Source organism: Notolabrus celidotus, chromosome 18 (assembly GCF_009762535.1).
Source record: "Notolabrus celidotus isolate fNotCel1 chromosome 18, fNotCel1.pri, whole genome shotgun sequence".
NCBI lineage: Eukaryota > Metazoa > Chordata > Actinopteri > Labriformes > Labridae > Notolabrus > Notolabrus celidotus.
This window is the reverse complement of record NC_048289.1, coordinates 8077967-8098073: the sequence shown is the minus strand read 5'-3', so window position 1 is coordinate 8098073 and position 20107 is coordinate 8077967. Positions and strand designations below refer to the sequence as shown.

At 41.3% G+C, this 20107-nt stretch overlaps 1 protein-coding gene across 1 annotated transcript in view; it reads left to right on the top strand.

Moving 5' to 3' along the window:
* The window catches only part of dnah9 (dynein, axonemal, heavy chain 9), a 229109-nt gene that overhangs the window by 156795 nt on the left and 52207 nt on the right, over positions 1-20107 (top strand). The window contains exons 60-65 of the mRNA XM_034707459.1: positions 4211-4399; positions 6477-6712; positions 6799-6921; positions 7952-8156; positions 16263-16427; positions 17951-18091. Coding sequence (XP_034563350.1) covers positions 4211-4399; positions 6477-6712; positions 6799-6921; positions 7952-8156; positions 16263-16427; positions 17951-18091 — 1059 coding nt within the window. The remainder of the gene's footprint in view (positions 1-4210; positions 4400-6476; positions 6713-6798; positions 6922-7951; positions 8157-16262; positions 16428-17950; positions 18092-20107) is intronic.

Below are 20107 nucleotides of genomic sequence, written 5' to 3'. Positions count from 1 at the left end.
CTCTGTAGTGAATATAATGTGGATGGAGGGCTGGTGATTATGTTGTGTCCGTCCAGTTTCTCAAAGCACTTCATAACTACCAGTGTGAGGGTCGATATAGCTGGTAACGGTGTTTTTCCAGCAGTGGGCAGTTGCAGTGGATTTCAGGCAGTGCAGGGATTTTGGACCGGGAAAGAGAATATCATTGTGAAGACCCTAAATGCAGGTCATCAGTCCTTTAGCACCATACCAGGTAACCCATTAGATCCAGTTGCTTTCCTTGCATTCACAACCCTCATTTTGTGCCTGACCCCATATTTTTCCACTGAGAGGACTGTATGTAGATGTCTCCAGAGCTGGCAAAGAAATTGTCCCACAGACAGAACAGTGTCCCTGTTGACAGCAGTGAGGTTGCTGGACCTAAAGTTGGTAATATTCTAGACTCCTTGACAAACCTGCTGCGTGTTGTTGCTGCCGAGGTGATCCTCAATCCTCATTTAAAAGCTGTCATTGCCTCTTTACAGGCTCTCTTCAAGTGGGCTCTGGCAGCAATAAAGGCAGTGCTTCTTCCCCTCAGGAGGAGTTGAACCTCTTCTTCATCTGGTTGGAATACACCCGTATGCATTTGTCCACAGTGACAGTATCAGTACAGTACTTAATGTGGCTGAGTACAGCTGAAGTGGACTCTTCCAGGTCCTGGTGTTCAAAAATGTCCCCATTTGTTCTCTTTTAAAACAATCCTGCAGCTGATCAATCAATCAATCAATCAATCAATCAATCAATCAATCAATCAATCAATCAATCAATCAATCTTTATTTTTATAGCGCCAAATCACAACAAACGTTATCTCAAGAGGCTTTTAGAAACATAGCAGGTCTAGACCGTACTCTGTACTCTATAATACCCAACATCAAGACAGGATAAGATCCAGTCCCCTTTTACTGACAGGACTCTACCTTAACTCATCTTAATCCACCATGAGCATTGCACCTGGCAGCAATGGCAGCTAGCTTCCTTCTAACAGGCAGAAACCCCGAGCAGGACCAGACTCATGTTGACCAAGTTGGGGTTGGAAAGAGGGATAGAGAAGAAAAGAAAGACGAGGAGCGTCTTCCTGTCATCCTTAGATTAGATTATTACTCTGGGTCTAGCTCTCCTGTTAAACGGGTGTATGCTGAACAGGGACATGAGCTCAGAAAGTCCCAGGTGTGGTAAATGTGCTGCTTCATAGCTGTTTTTGCTGCTATGTTAGAGAAGGCATCCATAGCATCCATGTCAGATAGTTACAGTACATTTCCCCCCACAAAATCATAAATATGTAAAACCTGCATGGATCGCTGTGGAATTTGGCCCACTCAGTCTTGCGTCCCTCAGGAAGAATTTGAATGACTTCAGTGAACCCTTTACTTCATCTCCAGAAGAGTCTTCTTGTTAAAATTTAATGTGTGTATAACCAGATAGCTGATGAATTATTGACATACTTTGTCTTCACAGTCAATTAGGGATTCCTAGCATGAATACAAGCCAACATAAACACTGTGGTGTGTAAGTACAGCCGAACAGAGCCACTGAGGAATCTGTAGACTATTTCATTTCATCTGGTTTATTCAACCTTATTTTGCTAGGTTTGTCCCACTGAGACCAGATATCTCTTTATCTAGGTTGACTAAGTTACAACCTTACATTGTCAGTTTCATTTAGCAGATTGTTTTGTCTAGAGTGACAAACAGCTTAGAGTGAGCTCAACACAAGCAAGGATCTTTGAGGGGAGCATTGTAAGAGCCACTAACTGCTACAAGTTCAATCAGACACAAGTGCTGACATGCAGTGCAAAGAGGAAATGCACAGGATGTTAAGAAGCAGATCTTTTTTCTTTTTGTGTTTAATTAATACATCATCATCACCAACGACAACATCAGCAAAAACACCAGTATCATCTCATCCTTAAAATCCTGGTTAACAGGTTGATTAACAAGTGCAGAGGTGTTCATGAAAGAGCTGGTTCTTTCTCTTTTTTTCTGAAATGTAGAAAGAGATTCTGCAGGTCAAATCCTTAGTCTGACTACTGTAGTAACTTAGGGCCCTGTTAATGAAGGAGTACCAGGCGCCTGTCGGTGGCAGAGTGTGGTGGGCCGGAGGGAGCGTAGACCTGGATGAGGGATTCCAGGCAGGAGCCGTTGAAGTTGTTGTTTTGTAAGCAAGCTGCAGGGCTTTGAATTTAATGTTAGTAACAACTGGAAGCCAGTGGAGACAAATGAACAGGGGAGTGACATCTGCTGTCTTGGATTGGTTGAAGACCAGTCGTGTTTCTGCGTTCTGGATCATCTGAATTGACTGTGCATACAGGGAGGAGTCGCAGTATAGTCAATGAGTGATATCATGAGAGCCTGTACCAGGAGCTGTGTTGCATGCTCTTTCAGGTAGGCTCCGATGTTGTACAGGATGAATCACCATGACCAGGCAATGGAGGCTACATGAACCTTAAAGGTCAGCTGACCATAAATCATGACTCATAGGTTCCAGGAAGGCTAAGTGGGCATATCCTCAGTTGATCCATCCATCCATCCATTATCTTGACCGCTTGTCCTGGATACCCAGTTACAAAAAAAAAAAAAAATGCTGTAACAATTGACTTAAGAGTATAAAGCACAATGGGGAGGGAAAAAAAAGGTTCAGCACATGAATATTGTTTTTTGAAGGTATAAATGTTACAAACTGTTACATTCCCAAAGATGGTCAGAGGGTGAATGGGAGTATCAATAAATATAAACCCAGGTAAAAGAAGAAAAGGAACAAAGTATATGCAAAGGTAACCAAATAAGGAAAAATGGAAAATTTAAATCAAGCTTCTTTCAAAAAACACTAACCAAAGAGAAGCTAAACGACAATAAGCGAAATCCAAACACTATTAACTACAACTACCTGTTTGGTTATTGTGACAATAACCGAAATCAAGAAAGAGACTTTATTTGTAAAGGCCTTTAAACACACGCTCCTTCCACTGAAGGAGTAAGTCAAGTCTTGGGAAGCCGTCTGCAGACAAACACAACTGAAAGCCCACTGGTACTGACTGCCTCCCTTCTCCTGCTCTTACACCCTGCCATTGATTGAGAGTCCGGTACAGGTGTACCAAATCACAGGCTGCTGCAGTGAGGCTGGGAGCAGCACCTGTTGGGAGCAGAGAGAGGAAGAAAAACACACAAACATATACTATATGAACAGATATTGTAAATTGTTTCTCTAAAGTCAATAGTTATGATTGACTAAATGAACATTATGCTGTATTGAAGCAGATGCTAAATCATGAATAGAGACCAAAAATTCATCAGGAAAAATGTTTACTGAGGGAATGAATCAGCTGAGAAGTAGGACCATTCTCCCATAGACTTCTATGTAATCAGACTTATTTGTACGCAACCAGTTGAGGTGTCTGGTCATTAGAAACAATGCATTTTAAAGGCACTGCTGCATGTGTTTACTTCTTCTGACCCTGAGGATGTGTGCAGCTTTATAATAACTTTTTGATTTATAATCATCTGAGCCTGAAACCTTCCTTATTCTTGCCTGTCTGTGAGGATGTATTTTCTGAGGAGCACAACTCTTATGTTTACACAAATACACAAACACACACACACACACACACACACATTGCATATACATAAATCCCCCCATCATCTGCGGCTGTGTAAATGTGTGTAAATCTCCTGCTGACAACAGCACAACAAAAAGATGAGTGTTGACACTGTTAGTATGTTAATGTAAATTATTCAGAGGAGGATTTGAAAAGGCCTGACAGGAGCAACAAACGGACGAGAGGTTGAGCAGTCTCTAATATCAATGCAAATGCAGTCAACTTGCTGAAGTGTACACTGTGGCCGTGTTTTATGCTGAAAAGTTACCGTCTGGATCAAAGTACCGTGCTTCCAAACTTTGAAAGAGATTAGATGTTGAGGTAAACTTTATTGATCCCTAAAGGGAAATCAGGTCATTGCTGCAGTAAAGAGTTGTTGGTACATGAGCAGAGAGGTGATAAAGGATATGAAACTCTGATAAAAAAAAAAGACTTGAAGGTATCAGCGCATTGTGGTTCTGGATATTTCCTCATGCTGTATGGATAACAGCAGCTTTGGATTAATTTAGACTTTATATGAGATGGGATTTGGGATGCCCGTGGAGAAAACACACTATACTTCAGGATTGTGAGTTGGAGCTTCTGTCTGTGTGTTTCAGGTTGGAGGTTTAGCGTCAGAGAACGTCCGCTGGGCTGAGGCGGTAGAAAAGTTCAAGCAACAGGAGAGGACTCTGTGTGGAGACGTGCTCCTCATCACTGCCTTCATCTCCTACCTGGGATACTTCACCAAACACTACAGGCTGCAGCTGATGGATGACACCTGGAGGCCTTATCTCTCTCAGCTGAAGGTGGGAGACCTGAACAGAGAATCCTTAATATTTTAATCTCTTTTTTTTTTAATAGGGGATTAAATTTATAAAGGAAAACAAAGTTGCACAAATTAATCCATTCGATTACTTCAGCCTACAGCAATGAAACTGTCTCTAATGACTGCAGTTTCATCCTCTGAGCCCTGAACCCAATTAAAGGCTCCTCTAAAAGTTATTGTTTCTGTCACTGATGGACTGTTATTGTAAGTACAGCATTACAGAATGGATCCCTACAAAGATTGGCTTTTTTGTTCAAGAAGATGATCCTTTTGAAATTTAAAAACAGCTGCTTTATTGCTGTCTTCAAATTCACTAAACTTCATCGAAAAACGTGTTAGTTTTAGTTTGCAGGACACTTGAGTTCTTTGTTCCCTGCTGCCTTGACGTGTTTCTGCTATTTTTCAACCTCAAAGTTACACAATAACAATAACAGCCGATTAGACAGTTGCAGACCAGCAATTTCTTTGTTCTGCAATAACTGAGTTAAGGCAGATAACTTGAGTTCCACATTTTCCATACATCATTCTCACAATCACCTGACAAACTTCACCTCTCTACCTCTGCTTTGCTAATGCCACTGCTGCCCTGCACCAGTGCTGTGCACGTTCAGCCCCAGCACTTCCCTAGCATTCACCTGCAGGCTCTGATAGGGGTTTAAGATATAATCTCATCACTCCTCCATTTGTGCATGTGAAGTTAATCAGTGAGAAGTGATGAGGTTCAGTGCCTAGACGCCGCACACAAACAATGTAATACTGCAATAAAGTTGTGACCAATACAACATGATCTGACCGACTGAACTGGAGTTGTGATCAGTGAAGTCTAGTGGTAGTGTGAATGCTCTCAGGCCATGTTACCTTGATCTAGTGCTTCTCCTTTTTTCATAATTTTTTGTCCTCACAATTTTTAGTTGTGTTGTCTAGTGTTACCATAACCATACAAACTATTGACTGCATATAAGGATGGACGACAAGTCTTCATCGCCTGTTGTTCAAAAGTGAAGCCAGAATACCCCCATGATGGGCTCTTACATATTGCACATTCGCATCAAGAGTCTTTGCAGTAGAAATCAGCTAGAGATGCCGCAGTACTCATGCCCCGCCCCTCACCTTAACCAAACTCAGATTCACCTTGTTACTAAAGCCTTGTTGCTCCCTCAGGTGGGTCCAGTCCACAGCAGAACAGATTCTTGTGTGGGTTTAAAGCACATACTCTCAATTATTGAAAGTTCAATGACTCTTGTGTTTGTGTTTCTTACCTTTCCTCTCACTGTTCCTCCTCTACTTTGATAATCCAGTGCACACGGTGCTGCAGGAGCCTCGTTGCTCAACAGAGCTGACAATAATGACATCACATCCTCTATTTTAGCATCAAATAACTAATTCAAACTAAACTAGTCAGAAAAAATAAATACTGTGACATAAATCAGCATGATACGAACTAACTATAATGACAGAATCCATGTTTGACAAACATTTATTTGACCTGTATTTGGATTTTAGAGTTTGATCCATGTCCTATCTGTTAACATGGAGGAGGTGGGGTTTCTGACCTGTACTGCAGCCAGTCAGCAGGAGGAGCTCAGAATGTTTTCTGTCACTTTTGGGGAGCTGTCATGTCGTCCATCATTTTTAAAGAGTCTATTGTTAAATCTAAACCCACTCCACGTTGCCTTTGCAAGACATGCTCAGAAAAGTTGTCAGTATCAAGTCTTTAACTGGCAGAAATGTTAATTATGGGGCCAACTTTGTGACTAATCTGCAGCTGACAGTGACTGAGAGAATGTAAACATAATTAATATGGGTATACACGATAATTAAATATTTCCTGATCACTCTGAACATCTGTGTCTAGTGTTGCAGTGTTGTTGTTTTGAGTGGGTAAGATCAGATGCATTATCACTACAGGACCGCTTAATTTAAGAATTTTTCCTGTCTCAAAATCATGCATTTTGTCCTGCAAAGAGTTTCATGAAGGAAAAATATTCTGCATAATTACATGAAGCTTCAGACTTACCCCAAACGTTTAAAGTGTTTCATGCATTATCGTCATCAAGGTTCCCATCCCGGTGACCCCTGACCTGGACCCTCTGACCATGCTGACTGATGACGCAGACATCGCAGCATGGCAGAATGAGGGTCTGCCTGCTGACAGGATGTCCACTGAGAACGCTACCATCCTGACTTCCTGTCAGCGCTGGCCCCTCATGGTGGACCCTCAGCTGCAAGGCATCAAGTGGATCAAAACCAAATATGGGGAGAGTCTACGTGTGATCCGCATCGGACAGAGAGGGTAAGAGGGTTCACAGTGAAATCTGAACACGGTCATTTACTGGAGAAGATTCTGACTGTAGAGATTCTGGTGTTTTCCTCTGACAGGTACCTGGACGCTGTAGAGAGAGCTCTGGCAGAAGGGGATGTGGTTCTGATAGAGAACTTGGAGGAAACTTTGGATCCTGTTCTTGGGCCTCTGCTGGGAAGAGAAACCATTAAGAAGGGCAGGTAAAGGACGCATCTATCTTTTAATAGTTGTTGTAGTTGGATCCAGGAAGGTACGGCAGAATGTCTGTTGCACTGATCTAAAATAATCCTTGAGACAAGAGAGCTCCAAAACTCCCTAGAGGATTATTATTTATTTTATTTATTCAATTTATTTGTAAAGGGACCATGTACAATATTTAACATAAATGTCACCATCTGATGCATTGTACCAGAGTTAGCTTAAAGCTAATTTACATCTGCAGTTAGTAACATGCATCGAAAGGGAGAGGCAGGAGCTCAGTGTTCTCCTAGCAGTCTAAGCCTATAGCATCATAACTAACAGCTGGTCTAAGCTTGAGCCAGCCCTAACTATAAGCTTTATCAAAAGGAAAATTGAAGTCTACTCTTAATGGTAGAGAGGCTGTCTGCCTCCCGGACCCTGACTGGTCGATGATTCCAAAGGAGAGGGGCCTGATAACTGAAGGTTCTACCTCCCATACTACTTTTAGAGACTTCCAAGCATGCTATCACTCTGGGAGCACATTGTTGGCACTATGAGTGTATTAATCCACCACTGAAAACATGAAAAAGGGCTTCACTTCCTCCTGTTTGAATGACCTTTGCTACAAACAACAACTGCAAGCTCATTCAAGGACTTTTTTGGGCTGTTTTTTTCCTCTCTCTTCAGAAATGATGCGACATGTTTATGAGGGTTTTTAAAGATTTATGTGTCTTTGAGGAATCATTGGCTTCTGTTTTGGGGCTGCATACTTGATAGGAAAGACAGAGACAGAATAACATATTGTTAGGTTTATTTCCATGGGATTAGTTGATGATGAGAAAATGTGGAATAAGAGCAGAATTGCACTTAAATAAAAGTGACATGATGTCCACTGGGAACTGTACGAGACACAAGCAGGAAACAGTAAGACAGTTGTTTTGTGTAAGAGACAGATTATGAGTGCAAAGCTGTTAATGAGGACTCACTGGAACTGCTGTCTGCATTAGTACCATCTTATTGTTGTCTACTTGTCGCTGCTTCCCCAAACAGGTACATAAAGATTGGAGACAAGGAGTGTGAGTATAATCCAAGTTTCCGCCTCATCCTCCACACCAAGCTGGCCAGCCCCCATTACCAGCCCGAGCTGCAGGCCCAGTGCACCCTGATCAATTTCACTGTGACTAGAGACGGTTTGGAGGACCAGCTGCTGGCTGCCGTAGTCAGCATGGAGAGACCTGACCTGGAACAGCTGAAGGTGAGAAGCACCACCTTATGCAGCGCTTCAACAACAAAGAGGGATTTTTCTTTTTATCCGATATGTCTCAGGAATGTAAAAGTGAACCTGAGCAGACATGAAAGCACAATCTGTCAAACTCTTCAGGTGCTATCAGAGAACAAACAGCCGCTCCACGTCTGACTCTTTAGTGTTTCTCTCCTAACATCTCCTCTGTGCATGAGTAATTAAAAGAAACAGTCAGAGGAGTCAGGGGCCTCCAGGAGCCGGGTGGAGCACTCTCGCTCGTCATTATCTGTCTTTAACACTACACGTCCGCCAGAAAACACTGTCTGTCTTTAAACATCACAAGAGGCTGCGGGTCCAGGTCTTTGATTGAAAACAATCAGCTGCTGCCTTTGATTCCCTGCAAACTAAGTGGATGTGTGATAATTATGAGGCTCTGGGTCCCTCTCTCAGGGAGATTAGGACTCTGCTGGGCTGTGTGTCTGCGTTTGCAACTGTGTGTTAATGTTGCCTGTGTGTTAAAGTAGTATGGGTTTGTCACACCTCAGATTGCCATTTAAATACAATATTCAAATATGCATTGAATAGTTCTTTTAATCTTCCATGAAACAGCAAATGGGTTCTATTTGACACTTCAGATTTACTAAAATCCTTTAAAGACAAATCATTCAGGAGGATTTGCATAAAGAAAAACATACCGTAAAATGAGGTGTATAAGATGCACTTTAATACCTCTTCTGCCATCTAAAAAGTGAGATGCATCTTTTTCACCGGGGCAGCCAATATACTAGTATAAAATAGAGAGAGAGATATTTTACTCAGAGGGTAAAATAAGAAGCAAGCGTCTGCTTCAATGTGCAAGGAATGCTGGAGCGAGGCAGACCTGTCTAGCGACGACACCTCATTAGGTCATAATCGTGCATTTAAAGGAAACAGTGAGTAAGTGAATACACCTTCTGGATTGCTGGTTTGATTGAACAGACTCCTCACTTTGACTGTGAGTGTGTGTGTGTGGTGGGGACGGGACGATAACAAAGCTGAAGAAAAAGAAAACCTAGCAAATGACAGTCATTTCTGAGCACTAAAACAACCCCTTCCTCCCCCGACACTGAAACACTGATGGCTGGGCGCTGCCATTGTGCATCCAGAGCCTGTGAAGCCACTGTAATAAGCCCCTACAGCGTAACGTCACAAGATGCTGTGTGTTCTTTGAAGTTTCACTCTACGGCGACTGTGAATCAAAGGAAACCCGGAAGTAAAACCCCATTTTTTAAACTCTGATAACTAACGAAAAATAAACTTTTCAGGAAAAAGAGGCCTTGTACACAAAACAGTCAAATACTAACTACATATCACCACAGCAGACGGATGTGAGAAACATTCGTACGACGTGTATTTATTTTTTTAAGTTTGACTGCTCCCCCATTCAAATGAATTGGGGAGACAGATTTTTTTTACCTATACTGCAGCCAGCCACCAGGGGGCAGACACTCTGCTGAAAGCTTCACCAACAGGGGAGGATCCGGCTCGCTTGCTTACAACCAGTGGAGTCGCCACCTGCTGGACATTAGAATTAATGCAGGTTGAAGGCATTTGTGTACTTTCAATTTAAAAGAGAGGCCATATCAACTTCTTACACCCAGAATAAGGAGGTGTGTTGTGAAAACACTGCTGCTGTTAAACTAAAGGTTAAATTATCTTGGCTGTGATAAAACTTTGAATTGATGTAGAAACGTTGTGCTTAATGCAACATCTTAAAGAGTTATTTCTTAAACCAACCACTCGATGCATTAGCATGAAATTCAATTAAATAAAATCAATGTGTAATGTCCTATTTTTAAAAACACATCACTTACTTTGCTGGCTTCTACCACCAAACAGCTTCAAACTCATGAACTGATATGGAGCATCAACATCTTAGAAAGAGATAGACAATTACAAAAGATAAAGTACGTTATATTATAATGTCACGGACTGTTACTGTGATGTATCTGTGAAAAATCAGCCATAAAGCTAATAATCCAATAATGCCAAATCAAAGAAATCAAATTAAGTTTTGAAGCAGTGACAATTTGGCCGTGTGTCACAGTCAGCCTGCTCCATTCGTCTGACACTCCTCCATTTATCATCAAACTACACAAACTGTGTGATTGTGTTTCGATGTTATCCTCCGGGGAGTTTCATCTTTGTCTTATCGCTTTGGCAGACTCATTTATGTTCACACATCCACATCCACCTCTGCACAATCAAGAAGCAGAAGCAGATGGGGCGCTCTTTAAGGTGTGTGCGCCTTTTCGATGTAAATGATGGTCTTTGTTGTTTTGACCTTGGACCCTTGACTGAGTGGAGGGAGAGACGTTGTTCTGCTCCGGTGAGGAGCATCACCAGCTTGGGTGCTCAGCTGTCACTGCCAGTCAGAACTAATGGCCGACTCCGCTCAATCCAGCAGGTTCTTCTGGAGGAGTAATGAGCAGCAGATAGTTACGATATCCTCAGTTTGGTCCGTGGGTTGAATGTAAATCTTTGTAATTAAGTAAAAATTCTCCTGATCAAAGCTGGAGCGCCTAATGATGCCTCGCTCGTCTCATCGACAATCTGCTCTTTTCATGTCAGCTGTTTGAAACGGATTGGCCGATGGCGCTACTGTACCAGCAATTAGACAACACATTGACATACTTCCACTGTTCCTTAAAAGCTGCTCTTGTTAGTCAAAGAGGGGGAAAGAAAATTATAAATGCTTTCTCCCATTGAGAACATGTCTGGCTGATGGCAGTGTCTCAGAGAGATCACAACAAGAGATAATGTGGGAAGTCTGTTAACGGGTTGGGTGGATTTACTCCAACACAATCCCATTTGCATTTTGATGGTTTTCTGGAGGTGTCCTTGTTTGCGTTGGGCCTCCGTGGGGAGCGCTTTACTCAGACCTGTAGGCTTTCACCCACCGACAAATCAGCATTTTTAATAAACAGAGAGAGAAAAAAACAAAATGCCAGGGTTATTTTAAGCCTTGTGTCCCCTCAGCAAAATCCGACACAGAAGAAGTGAAATGTGATTTAATGAAGCTTGTTTAATTAGCATTTCACTGAGATTGCAGGGTGAGGAAAAAAACAAGATCTGGAACTCACTTATCATTTTAATTAACAGTAAAGTTAAAGTTGGGAGGTGGGTACGGGGGGAGAGGGTTTTTTTGTGAACACCAAGCACCTTCCTATCACAACACAGCCCTGCAGAATGAGGAGCTGAATGGCTTTTTGTTGTCGGTAAACAACCTGACCCGATAACAATCAGACTGATAGTGGAGTGCAAATTGTCTGTACCTGTTTATATCCTCTCGATGACTCACTGCCATTAAACCTTTAATGAGGTGAGCGTCGCCACTGAGCCGTAAGATGACGCCGTCGAGAAGGAGCTCTCGTTTAGCCGAGCCAAAGACGGCCTAAGGAGCTTAAAATGTCAAGTTGCCTTTTTGCAGAGGGCACACGGGGATCAGTCTTCAACCTTTTCCCTCCTCTGTGCCTCCCTCTGCAAATATAAGAGAGCATGTGTGCATTCTTAACTGTGTTTGCTCCACCTAATGAGACCTAAAACTCCCCAAATTACCTTAACAGGGCCGCTCCATGGCCCGCTAATCATTTGCCTAAAAAAATGATAGATGTAATATCTCATTTTAATCCCAATTAGGGTGTTCTGCTGACTGGTTAATTGTTTGTTTTTCCCAAGCAAGGGTAATTACAAGTACATTGTGCCGGAGGAGAGTGAATCGTTAAAAACTGACTCATTACTGGGTCCAGTTGGGAGTGTTTTAGCGTGGTTAGTTTTTCCCCTCAGGAGCAGCGAGTCTGGGTGAGTTAGAAGGTCACAGTTGACTCACACAGGCCAACGTCTTCGTTTAAATGTTCACCACTCAGACCCATTCTGCTCTTTTCTCTCTGCTCAGAGTGCAGGCATGTCAGTGCTTTTCTTAAAATGCCACCAATCATATCATTTTTTCCCTTTGCCCTTTTGACAGAGGAGTTTTTTCCACTTTCCGTTTTTTATGAACGTTTTTGATGGTGTAAGGGCAGTGAGGGAGAGGTAAAGGATAATTAAAAGCAAAAAGCAAAGAATATTTAGGGGATATGAATATGGTGAAAATGTCCTCCTTTGAGATATTTGTCTTTACAGATGGGGCAAAAATGATTATCAACAGACATTGTCATTGGATCAAATAAAACACATTTCAGTCAGGACCACTCTGATTAAAGATACATTATTTGCATGTTATAAATTGTATATGGCAGAATTGGTCTGTTCTTGGAGCTCCCTGCCCTTCCATGTGACCAAGAGGAATGCCAAAGCCTGAGGTGGGGAGAGCACACCTCCTTCCCTTTCATATGCATATATGAAAAGTCAAGGCAGGTAGAGCAGCAGCACAGAACCCCGGAGTATAGAACAGAGCGAGCATCACTGACAATACATATGACTCTGGTAAAATCAGACACAGCAGAGAGGAAGGATCTGGGGAGGAGGTGGGTTTGCAAAGCAGTTTGCAGGGTAATAAGCTGATGATTGGATGATTGGATGCAAGCTGATGTACTGTGGGCCAAGCCTGACATATGGGATACGTGAGCTAGGGATGGGCATTTCAAGCTAAAATACTATTTGTTAATCATTGGCATCTATTCAACTATAATTCGAATGATCCCCAATTAGAAAATATTGGCAGTAAATCATTGCCCATCCCTAACCTGAGCTAACACCTCTCAATTTTTTTCATCAGACTTTCCTCCCATTTTTATCTTTTCTTTCTTGTATGTTTTCCTGAGGCAGTCATCATGTAAAACCTGCAGTCCTTAAATTATTTCTGCCATATCCTTCTGAAGCCCAGAACACGAGTGTGATCATGTTATGATCCGTCCAAGAAGCAGCATGACTGCATGTCTGTTGACTTCTGTTTAGGAGTGAGGATGATTAGAATTAGGAATCTAAACTCCAGTCTTTTGGTGAAAACAGTGTCCTGTATGTGTCCAGTTATTTCTCAGCTTATAAAACCTTTATGACTCTCTGAGTTGGAAGCATCAATAAATATATGAACAGCAATCAGTAGCACAGAGAGGAGCTTTTCATCTGTGGGTAAAACTATGGGTGCAAGATTTAACAAGGTGGAGGCTTGGTTAGTTTTAACAGAGGAGTAAAAATTCTCTCATAACAGCTACAGGAAGTACTGTCATAAAGGGAGCAACTGAGCAGTGTGATTTCTGAAACTATCTCCTCCATCTGAGCTAAGTATGTCTTCTGTCATGGGAACATTACGCCACAGGAGGGAGGAACAGCTCTACCCCTCCTCCTGTGATTACATATGCGGGGGCAGAAACAGCTGTGCAGAAACTTATTACCTCTGCCTATCAGGGATCACGCCACTCGCAAGCCTTTCACTATCATCAGCCAACGACAACAGTGGAGTAGGCAAATCTCCCAACAAACCGCCCTCCTGTAATTACAACAATTCAAAGGTCACAGAGGCTTCTATTAAAGGAAACTTCAATAAAGCAAAGTCATTATCGAGCAGAAACAAGCAGCTACAACCGACTCTAATGAAGGACAAAGTAGGATGAAGCAATAAAGAGAAGTAACCCTGTCGACTTTGTTCTCTAATGCCTCTCAGACGCTTTGAAAAGTGAAAGTTTCCTTCTAACACTTTTTTTTCTGTCAGAACAAAGACTGCGTGAGTTCAAGCTTTATTAGAGGAGGGGGGTGTTAATCCATATGGTGAGGGAGAGTACAACACATTATCACAGAGCTCTGTGTGGATGTGTCCGTATGCTCTGCATACTCTCTGAGTTTATATTTGAAAAAATATATTTTAACAGCTGTTTGAGAGAAAATGAGAGCATGTGTGAGAAACACTTAACATTTGACCTGTGGCTGACTGAAATGATCAAGTTTTCACTAATCTCTATTAATAAGTGGAGCAAAAAAAGATAGACTCTGTATGGGGTCCAAATTTAATGAAGAAGTATTTTTTCTGTTTGAAGTACGTTTGTAGTTTGAGTAGTATTGAGCAAAAAGGTATCAACAAGCTTTGGTGTCTGCAGGAAAAACAGTCTGTATGGAGAGCAAAAGCAGGAGGAGCACAATTCAGCGTAATGACATCCAGGTTCCTGTTGTTGGTAATCTGAGGAGGATTTATTTCTCTCTATAAACAGATATCTGCATGAAAAGCAGCAACAATCCATTCTAGATTAATTTTTATATTTTGGCCTTCAGACTTTAATCTGTGTCTTGTAGAGCTTAATTTTGTGACATGAGATAAAGGAAATACCATTGTTTTCTAAAATCTCCATTTCAAGTTGAAAGGGGTTATTTGTTGATTTCAATAATTAGCATGGGTAAGAAATGTGTTTTTAGATATCTTAAATTGAAATGCAACTAGTTAGAATCACATTATGGATATTTTGACTCTTAACGTAACCATATTGAATATTAAATCTCTGTAATTGTGGCTCAAATGAGTCAGAGGTAAAAACTGACTAGTTGTAATGAAGTCAAAGATATTTGTTATTAACTTTTCCACACATGATACAAACAGTTGGTATGAAGAGTTTTATTTTGAATAGACACACACATATATTTCACTGGAATACTTCCACTTTAAATGACTAGACTAGGAGAAAAAGTGCCTTTTGATATCTACGACTACTGATTAAATTCTGCAAGAGTCTGCATTCGAGTATGCTTGTGTGTGTTTGTGTTTGTGTATCTGTTTGTACTCCATTATCAAAGCTCCCCTCCCCTCTCGTCCTGATAGACAGTCTCTTCACATCGAGTGATTTGTTGCTCGCGGAGGTTTGATGTCAGTAACCAGATGGAGGCTGGTTAATCTGGCCCACAGCACCCCCGTAGTTCTTGGGAGCTGATTCAGAGTGTATTGATTATTACTGCCTTTGAGGTGCCCTTCAGTTTTCATGTCCTCGTATTGACCACACCTTGACCATCTCCTACATAGATTATGTTGGTAAAGACCCAACAGACAAGCATAAGGTGTGTCTGAAAGAGAGTCACTGTGGAGGGGGAGATCTGGTGTTTTAATCCAGATTTAAACGAAAAAAACAGATGATTTTCAGAAACAAAATATTTGGGTTTTGATCAACTTAGAGTCTGTCTACAAAGAGTTGTTTCATCCAAACCTTTACACTTAAATAGACACTACCTGTAATCTTCATGAGGATCCTTGCTGATAGAATATTAAAAGCTTCAGGTGATGTTTTGATAGATGATTTAAATTAGAAGTTGATTATTTTTAATTTGGAATGCTTAAATGGTTACCAGAAGAAAAAAAGAAAATCCATCTGTTCTCAAAGACAATCCAAACTATCTTCTGATAAGTCTGACACATTAAAGCCTGTATCACACGGTTTAGAGATAAAACTGCTCTCCAGACATTTGTTATCAAGACTCCCTGTGATCTGTATTAGGGTGATTCAGATGGATATTAACATATGTTTCTGCCACATTTGTTGAAATATCCGTTATTAATTGCTAACTTATGATAACTTATTCAAAGGTACAGAACGTTTTTTAATTGCTTCTGCAGTTTAAAAAAATCTATTTTTACTGGCTTAAATGTAATCCCTGAAATGTGATAATCCCTGATTTGTCCCTGACAGTCTCAGATTGTTATTCTCAGTGTCTGACAACATAAAGAAAGGATCCCTACAGAGAGAGAGCTTTTCGTTGAAGAGAAGGGTGATTTTTTAACCAGTAAAGGCTGAAAGTTCACCAGAGTCCATTTACAACAAACTGTAATTTGACTTTGTGGAAAACAGGAGCTCCTTGTCGACTTCTGCCTCTATCTGTTCCCACATTTGTGTTGTTGCTTGTTCCACAAAAATTGCTTTAGATCCAAACTAAGCTTTTGGAGTATCTCAATAACATAAACAAACTTAGCGATGGTATGACTTAGGTAGACCAGCACCTCCTGGTTAATGTAGTTTGGTGGCTTTTAAGAGAGTGATGTAATGGATAATATTGTTTTAGTTTTTAGATTTACTCCTCAAAAAAAAGGTTTCTCTCTGTTGTGATTCTTTCTGTAATATGGTAATTGTCAAATGTAAAGTTTTTGTGTGTTTCTGTGTTCATCAGTCCGACCTGACAAAGCAGCAAAACGGATTCAAGATCACTCTGAAGACACTGGAGGACAACCTGCTGTCTCGCCTGTCCTCCGCTTCTGGAAACTTTCTGGGAGACACAGAGCTGGTGGAGAATCTGGAGACGACCAAACGCACTGCAGCTGAGATCGAAGAAAAGGTCCTTGTCTTTTTCCTTTTATACAATTATTCCTATTTTTGTCTTCACTTCCTGAAAGAGAGCTCTCAAATCACAATGTAGCTCATTCAATATATAAAAGTTGACTAAAAAAATAAAAAAATACAGGAGGACAGATCAAGAGCTACTGGGCTTGAAGAGTTAACTACTTTGTGTCCAACCACGGACTGCATGAATTGTAGTGCAGTCTGAGCGATGTCACCCTATGGTTTCTGAAGAGGTGTTAGGAAGTCCAAAGATGTCCCTTGCCCTTTTTTAAATTCTGACTCCAACTAACTTCAGGTTTATCTAGGAACAGGCAAACAGGTGGAGTTGAAGCCAAGGCCTAGCTGCCTGGCTAAATAGCTAAAACACAACCTGCTGTCAATCAAATCAGCCAAGCCCTTGATTCCTTTGCTTTTTGAGTCAGTCTCAAGTGGACACAGGAGGAACTGCAGCTTTTTGCAGCACTTTCCACATTGGCTTCATTTTTCAACACTAGATCTTGTTTCATCCTCTGAGATCAGACCCCTGCTGGAAAGAATTGTTCACAGACATCAGTCTATTTTGATCCAAATGCAGAAACTAAAACAGCTGAGACAAATGTAAAGTACAACAAAGTAGTGAAGATAGTGAAATATGTGAAAATATCCCCAAGAAATAATGTCACAGTAACTAAATATATGATCCCGGTCACCGGCAGACTGCTTCTCTGTGGGTTTCTAATGCTTCAGAGGTTTGAGGATTGATTAAGCTGTCAAGCTTTTTAAATTGCTTAGTTTCTATGTAACAATTAGTGGTGTATCATGATAATGTTATAATAAAAGTCCCAGTTGTTAACACATTTAATTATATTCACACTTTTCAATTCCTGGCTGCAACTGCCGTTGTTGTTTTTTATGTAAGCAAGTTATTTTGCTGTTTTCTTCTTTATAACATTTTAGGTTTAAGATAATCCCTTCCTGTTTTTAGTAAAAATGACATACAAGTGTCACATATCTGAACCCTGTATTGATGTGCTAGTGTATAAAATTAACCCCTCATGGCCTACCTTCTTGAAGACGACCTGTAAATATTTCATTGTAATTGGTATGAACAGAGTAATCAGGCACTAATGTTCAGTCTGTTATCTCTGCAGTATCTGTTCTCTGCTCAGCTTCTCTCCTCTGGTTGGTAAAAATCAGATCATTACACCTGAGCGTATCATCTCTGCTTGGAGAGAACCACTGATGTCTCTGATACTTCAGAGCTCTCCTGAGAAAGCGCAGGGTGATGATGTGAGAGGAGAGGAGCGCTGCCTCTGCAGATGTTCAGACTTTAGTATAATTACTTGCTTTTAATTGTCATGTTGCTCGCAGTGAGAGAACATTTTGGCTGCAGCCGTGAAATTGGAATATCTCTGCTCTTCACTGGAGGGTGTTTTATTGTAAGCTGTGCAATTTCACCATCTGATTGATGAATCCGGAGTGTGTGTCTGCGAGTGTGATTCTGTGAGTGTGATTGTGTTTGTGATGTCTTTACTGTAGGTGAAAGAAGCCAAGGTGACAGAGGCTAAAATCAACGAGGCTCGGGAGCACTACAGACTGGCTGCAGCACGGGCTTCCTTATTGTACTTCATAATGAACGACCTCAATAAAATCCACCCCATGTACCAGTTCTCTCTCAAGGTAGGCCGTCTATTGACACGCCATGTTTCCTCCCCGCCCCCTGGGCCCTCAGCGAGACCCCTCTTTACACTCCCTCCTCTGCTCCAGTCCTCCTTCTTTCATTTGCTCTCCGTGTTTTATGCTCTTTGCCCCGCTTTTATTGTGTTTGTGGCTCCCTAATGTGCTTATGTAGAGCGTAATGTCTCTCATATTGTCAGCCAGCGAGCACTGAGAGGAGGCGGCCTGAGATATGGTTTCCAATCACTCCTCTCTCTGCAGGTAGCTGCCCCGGCCCGAGTCCTTTCAGAACATAATCAAATAAAAACACATTCAGAGAAAATGTACACCTTTGACCTTGTGAATGAAATGAGGTAGAGTATAATGTGTGTTGGGGCAGAGTGTGACTCTGCTAAATGACAGAAATGACAGCACAGAGGAGAAAATAACTACCATTCTATTTCCTCAGTGACATTTCAATTTGCACTCCGAGAAGTGTTTTTTAAAGAATTACAGTACGGTTAGGAGAGAGATTAGTTGTCAGATATTCAGGATTCATACCTGCACAGTTGGATTTGTGAAATAAGGTGAGACAGGCTACATGTTGAAAATTATAACATCAATTTAAAGGTGATCAAGTTTCTCTATTAACAGCCGCTGCACGGGACATCTAGAGCACAGTGTTTCACTCTGATGTGGTCATAATGTCACAACAGAGCTGTTCCCATTTGAGACGACTGGGTCCCCTGAACAGAAACACAGTCACAGTTTAGTTAGGTGTAGGAAAAGATATACATATGATAATAATATAAAGACACAATTATAATCTAAGGGTCTGCTTCATCAATGTCAGAATACTGCCTCCACCCAGGATCTAAATGTTGTTGGACATGATTGGATTTATGATCTGTATGCCACATTCATTACAGAGCAATCAGAGCAACAAAACATGTGTTGGGCTTGTGCTGCATTTGAGGTGTAAACTTTGTAACGCAATGTTGACAGGCATCATTTGTCATGTCACAACACAAGTCTTTCTGTTTTTGTAAAGAAATGAACACATTCATGGTCTCTGCTCTTCTTTAAATAGAAAGATGTTGTCCAGCTCTGATTAAACTGCCCCTACACCTGCATCCACGGCAAACACTTCACGGGTTGCCATTGTTTACATGCTTACTTATGCTACCACTGATCCGTGCCTGTAGCTACCGCCTCTTTCTCCTAAAATTATGCTGATTGGTCGGGTTACTTTTTGACTGGGAACAAGCAAATCATCTCTCCTCCGAAAAGGCTTCTTCAGTTCTGATCAGACCGGGGACGGAGGTAGAAAATAAAAGTCTCTAGCGGTCGTTGGTGTGCTAATGGTAGTCACATGGGGTCGTAGTAGAGTTGTTTGTGGGTCATTGGGGTTGCATGATCTTAGGTGCGAGTGTCCTGAACGACTGTCAGGAATTAGGCTACAACTGTCAGGAACTAAGTCGACTCAACCAATGTGACTGTTAAAATGGCTGTTAGAGGCTTATATTTTCTAGCTCTTCCCCAGTCTGGTCAGAACTGAAGAAGATTTTTGGAGGAGAGGTGAATCATCTTCAAGAATCTCTACCAAGTCCAGTTGCCTTTTCAGATGAACCTTTGAACATCAGTTGAATGTAAACTTTGATCTGAGCTGTTAATAACACTTTGAGTGTGAACTTTGCCCCACATTCAAACCAAAGTTTGAATTTCAGACAAAGGCGACAGTCCTCCCTCAGAATGAAACTTAGTGATGATGTGTTAAGACCAAACTGTGATCCTTTCCTTAACTCAAAGACATTTTCACAAAATGACACCAAAGTCACAGTTTGTCTGGTTTCAGGAAAATAGGGTTTTATTTATAATAATAATAGCTGTTGAAACACAGCAGGGAGCAGGAGAATATGTTCTCACTCTTTAGTTTGTTGAGTAACAGCAGGTATTACTGAAACCTGAAACCTAAACACTGTGGAGGTGTTGTGTCTGCAGGGTGAGACTCAGTCAGCACAGGAGCAGGAAACCAAGTGA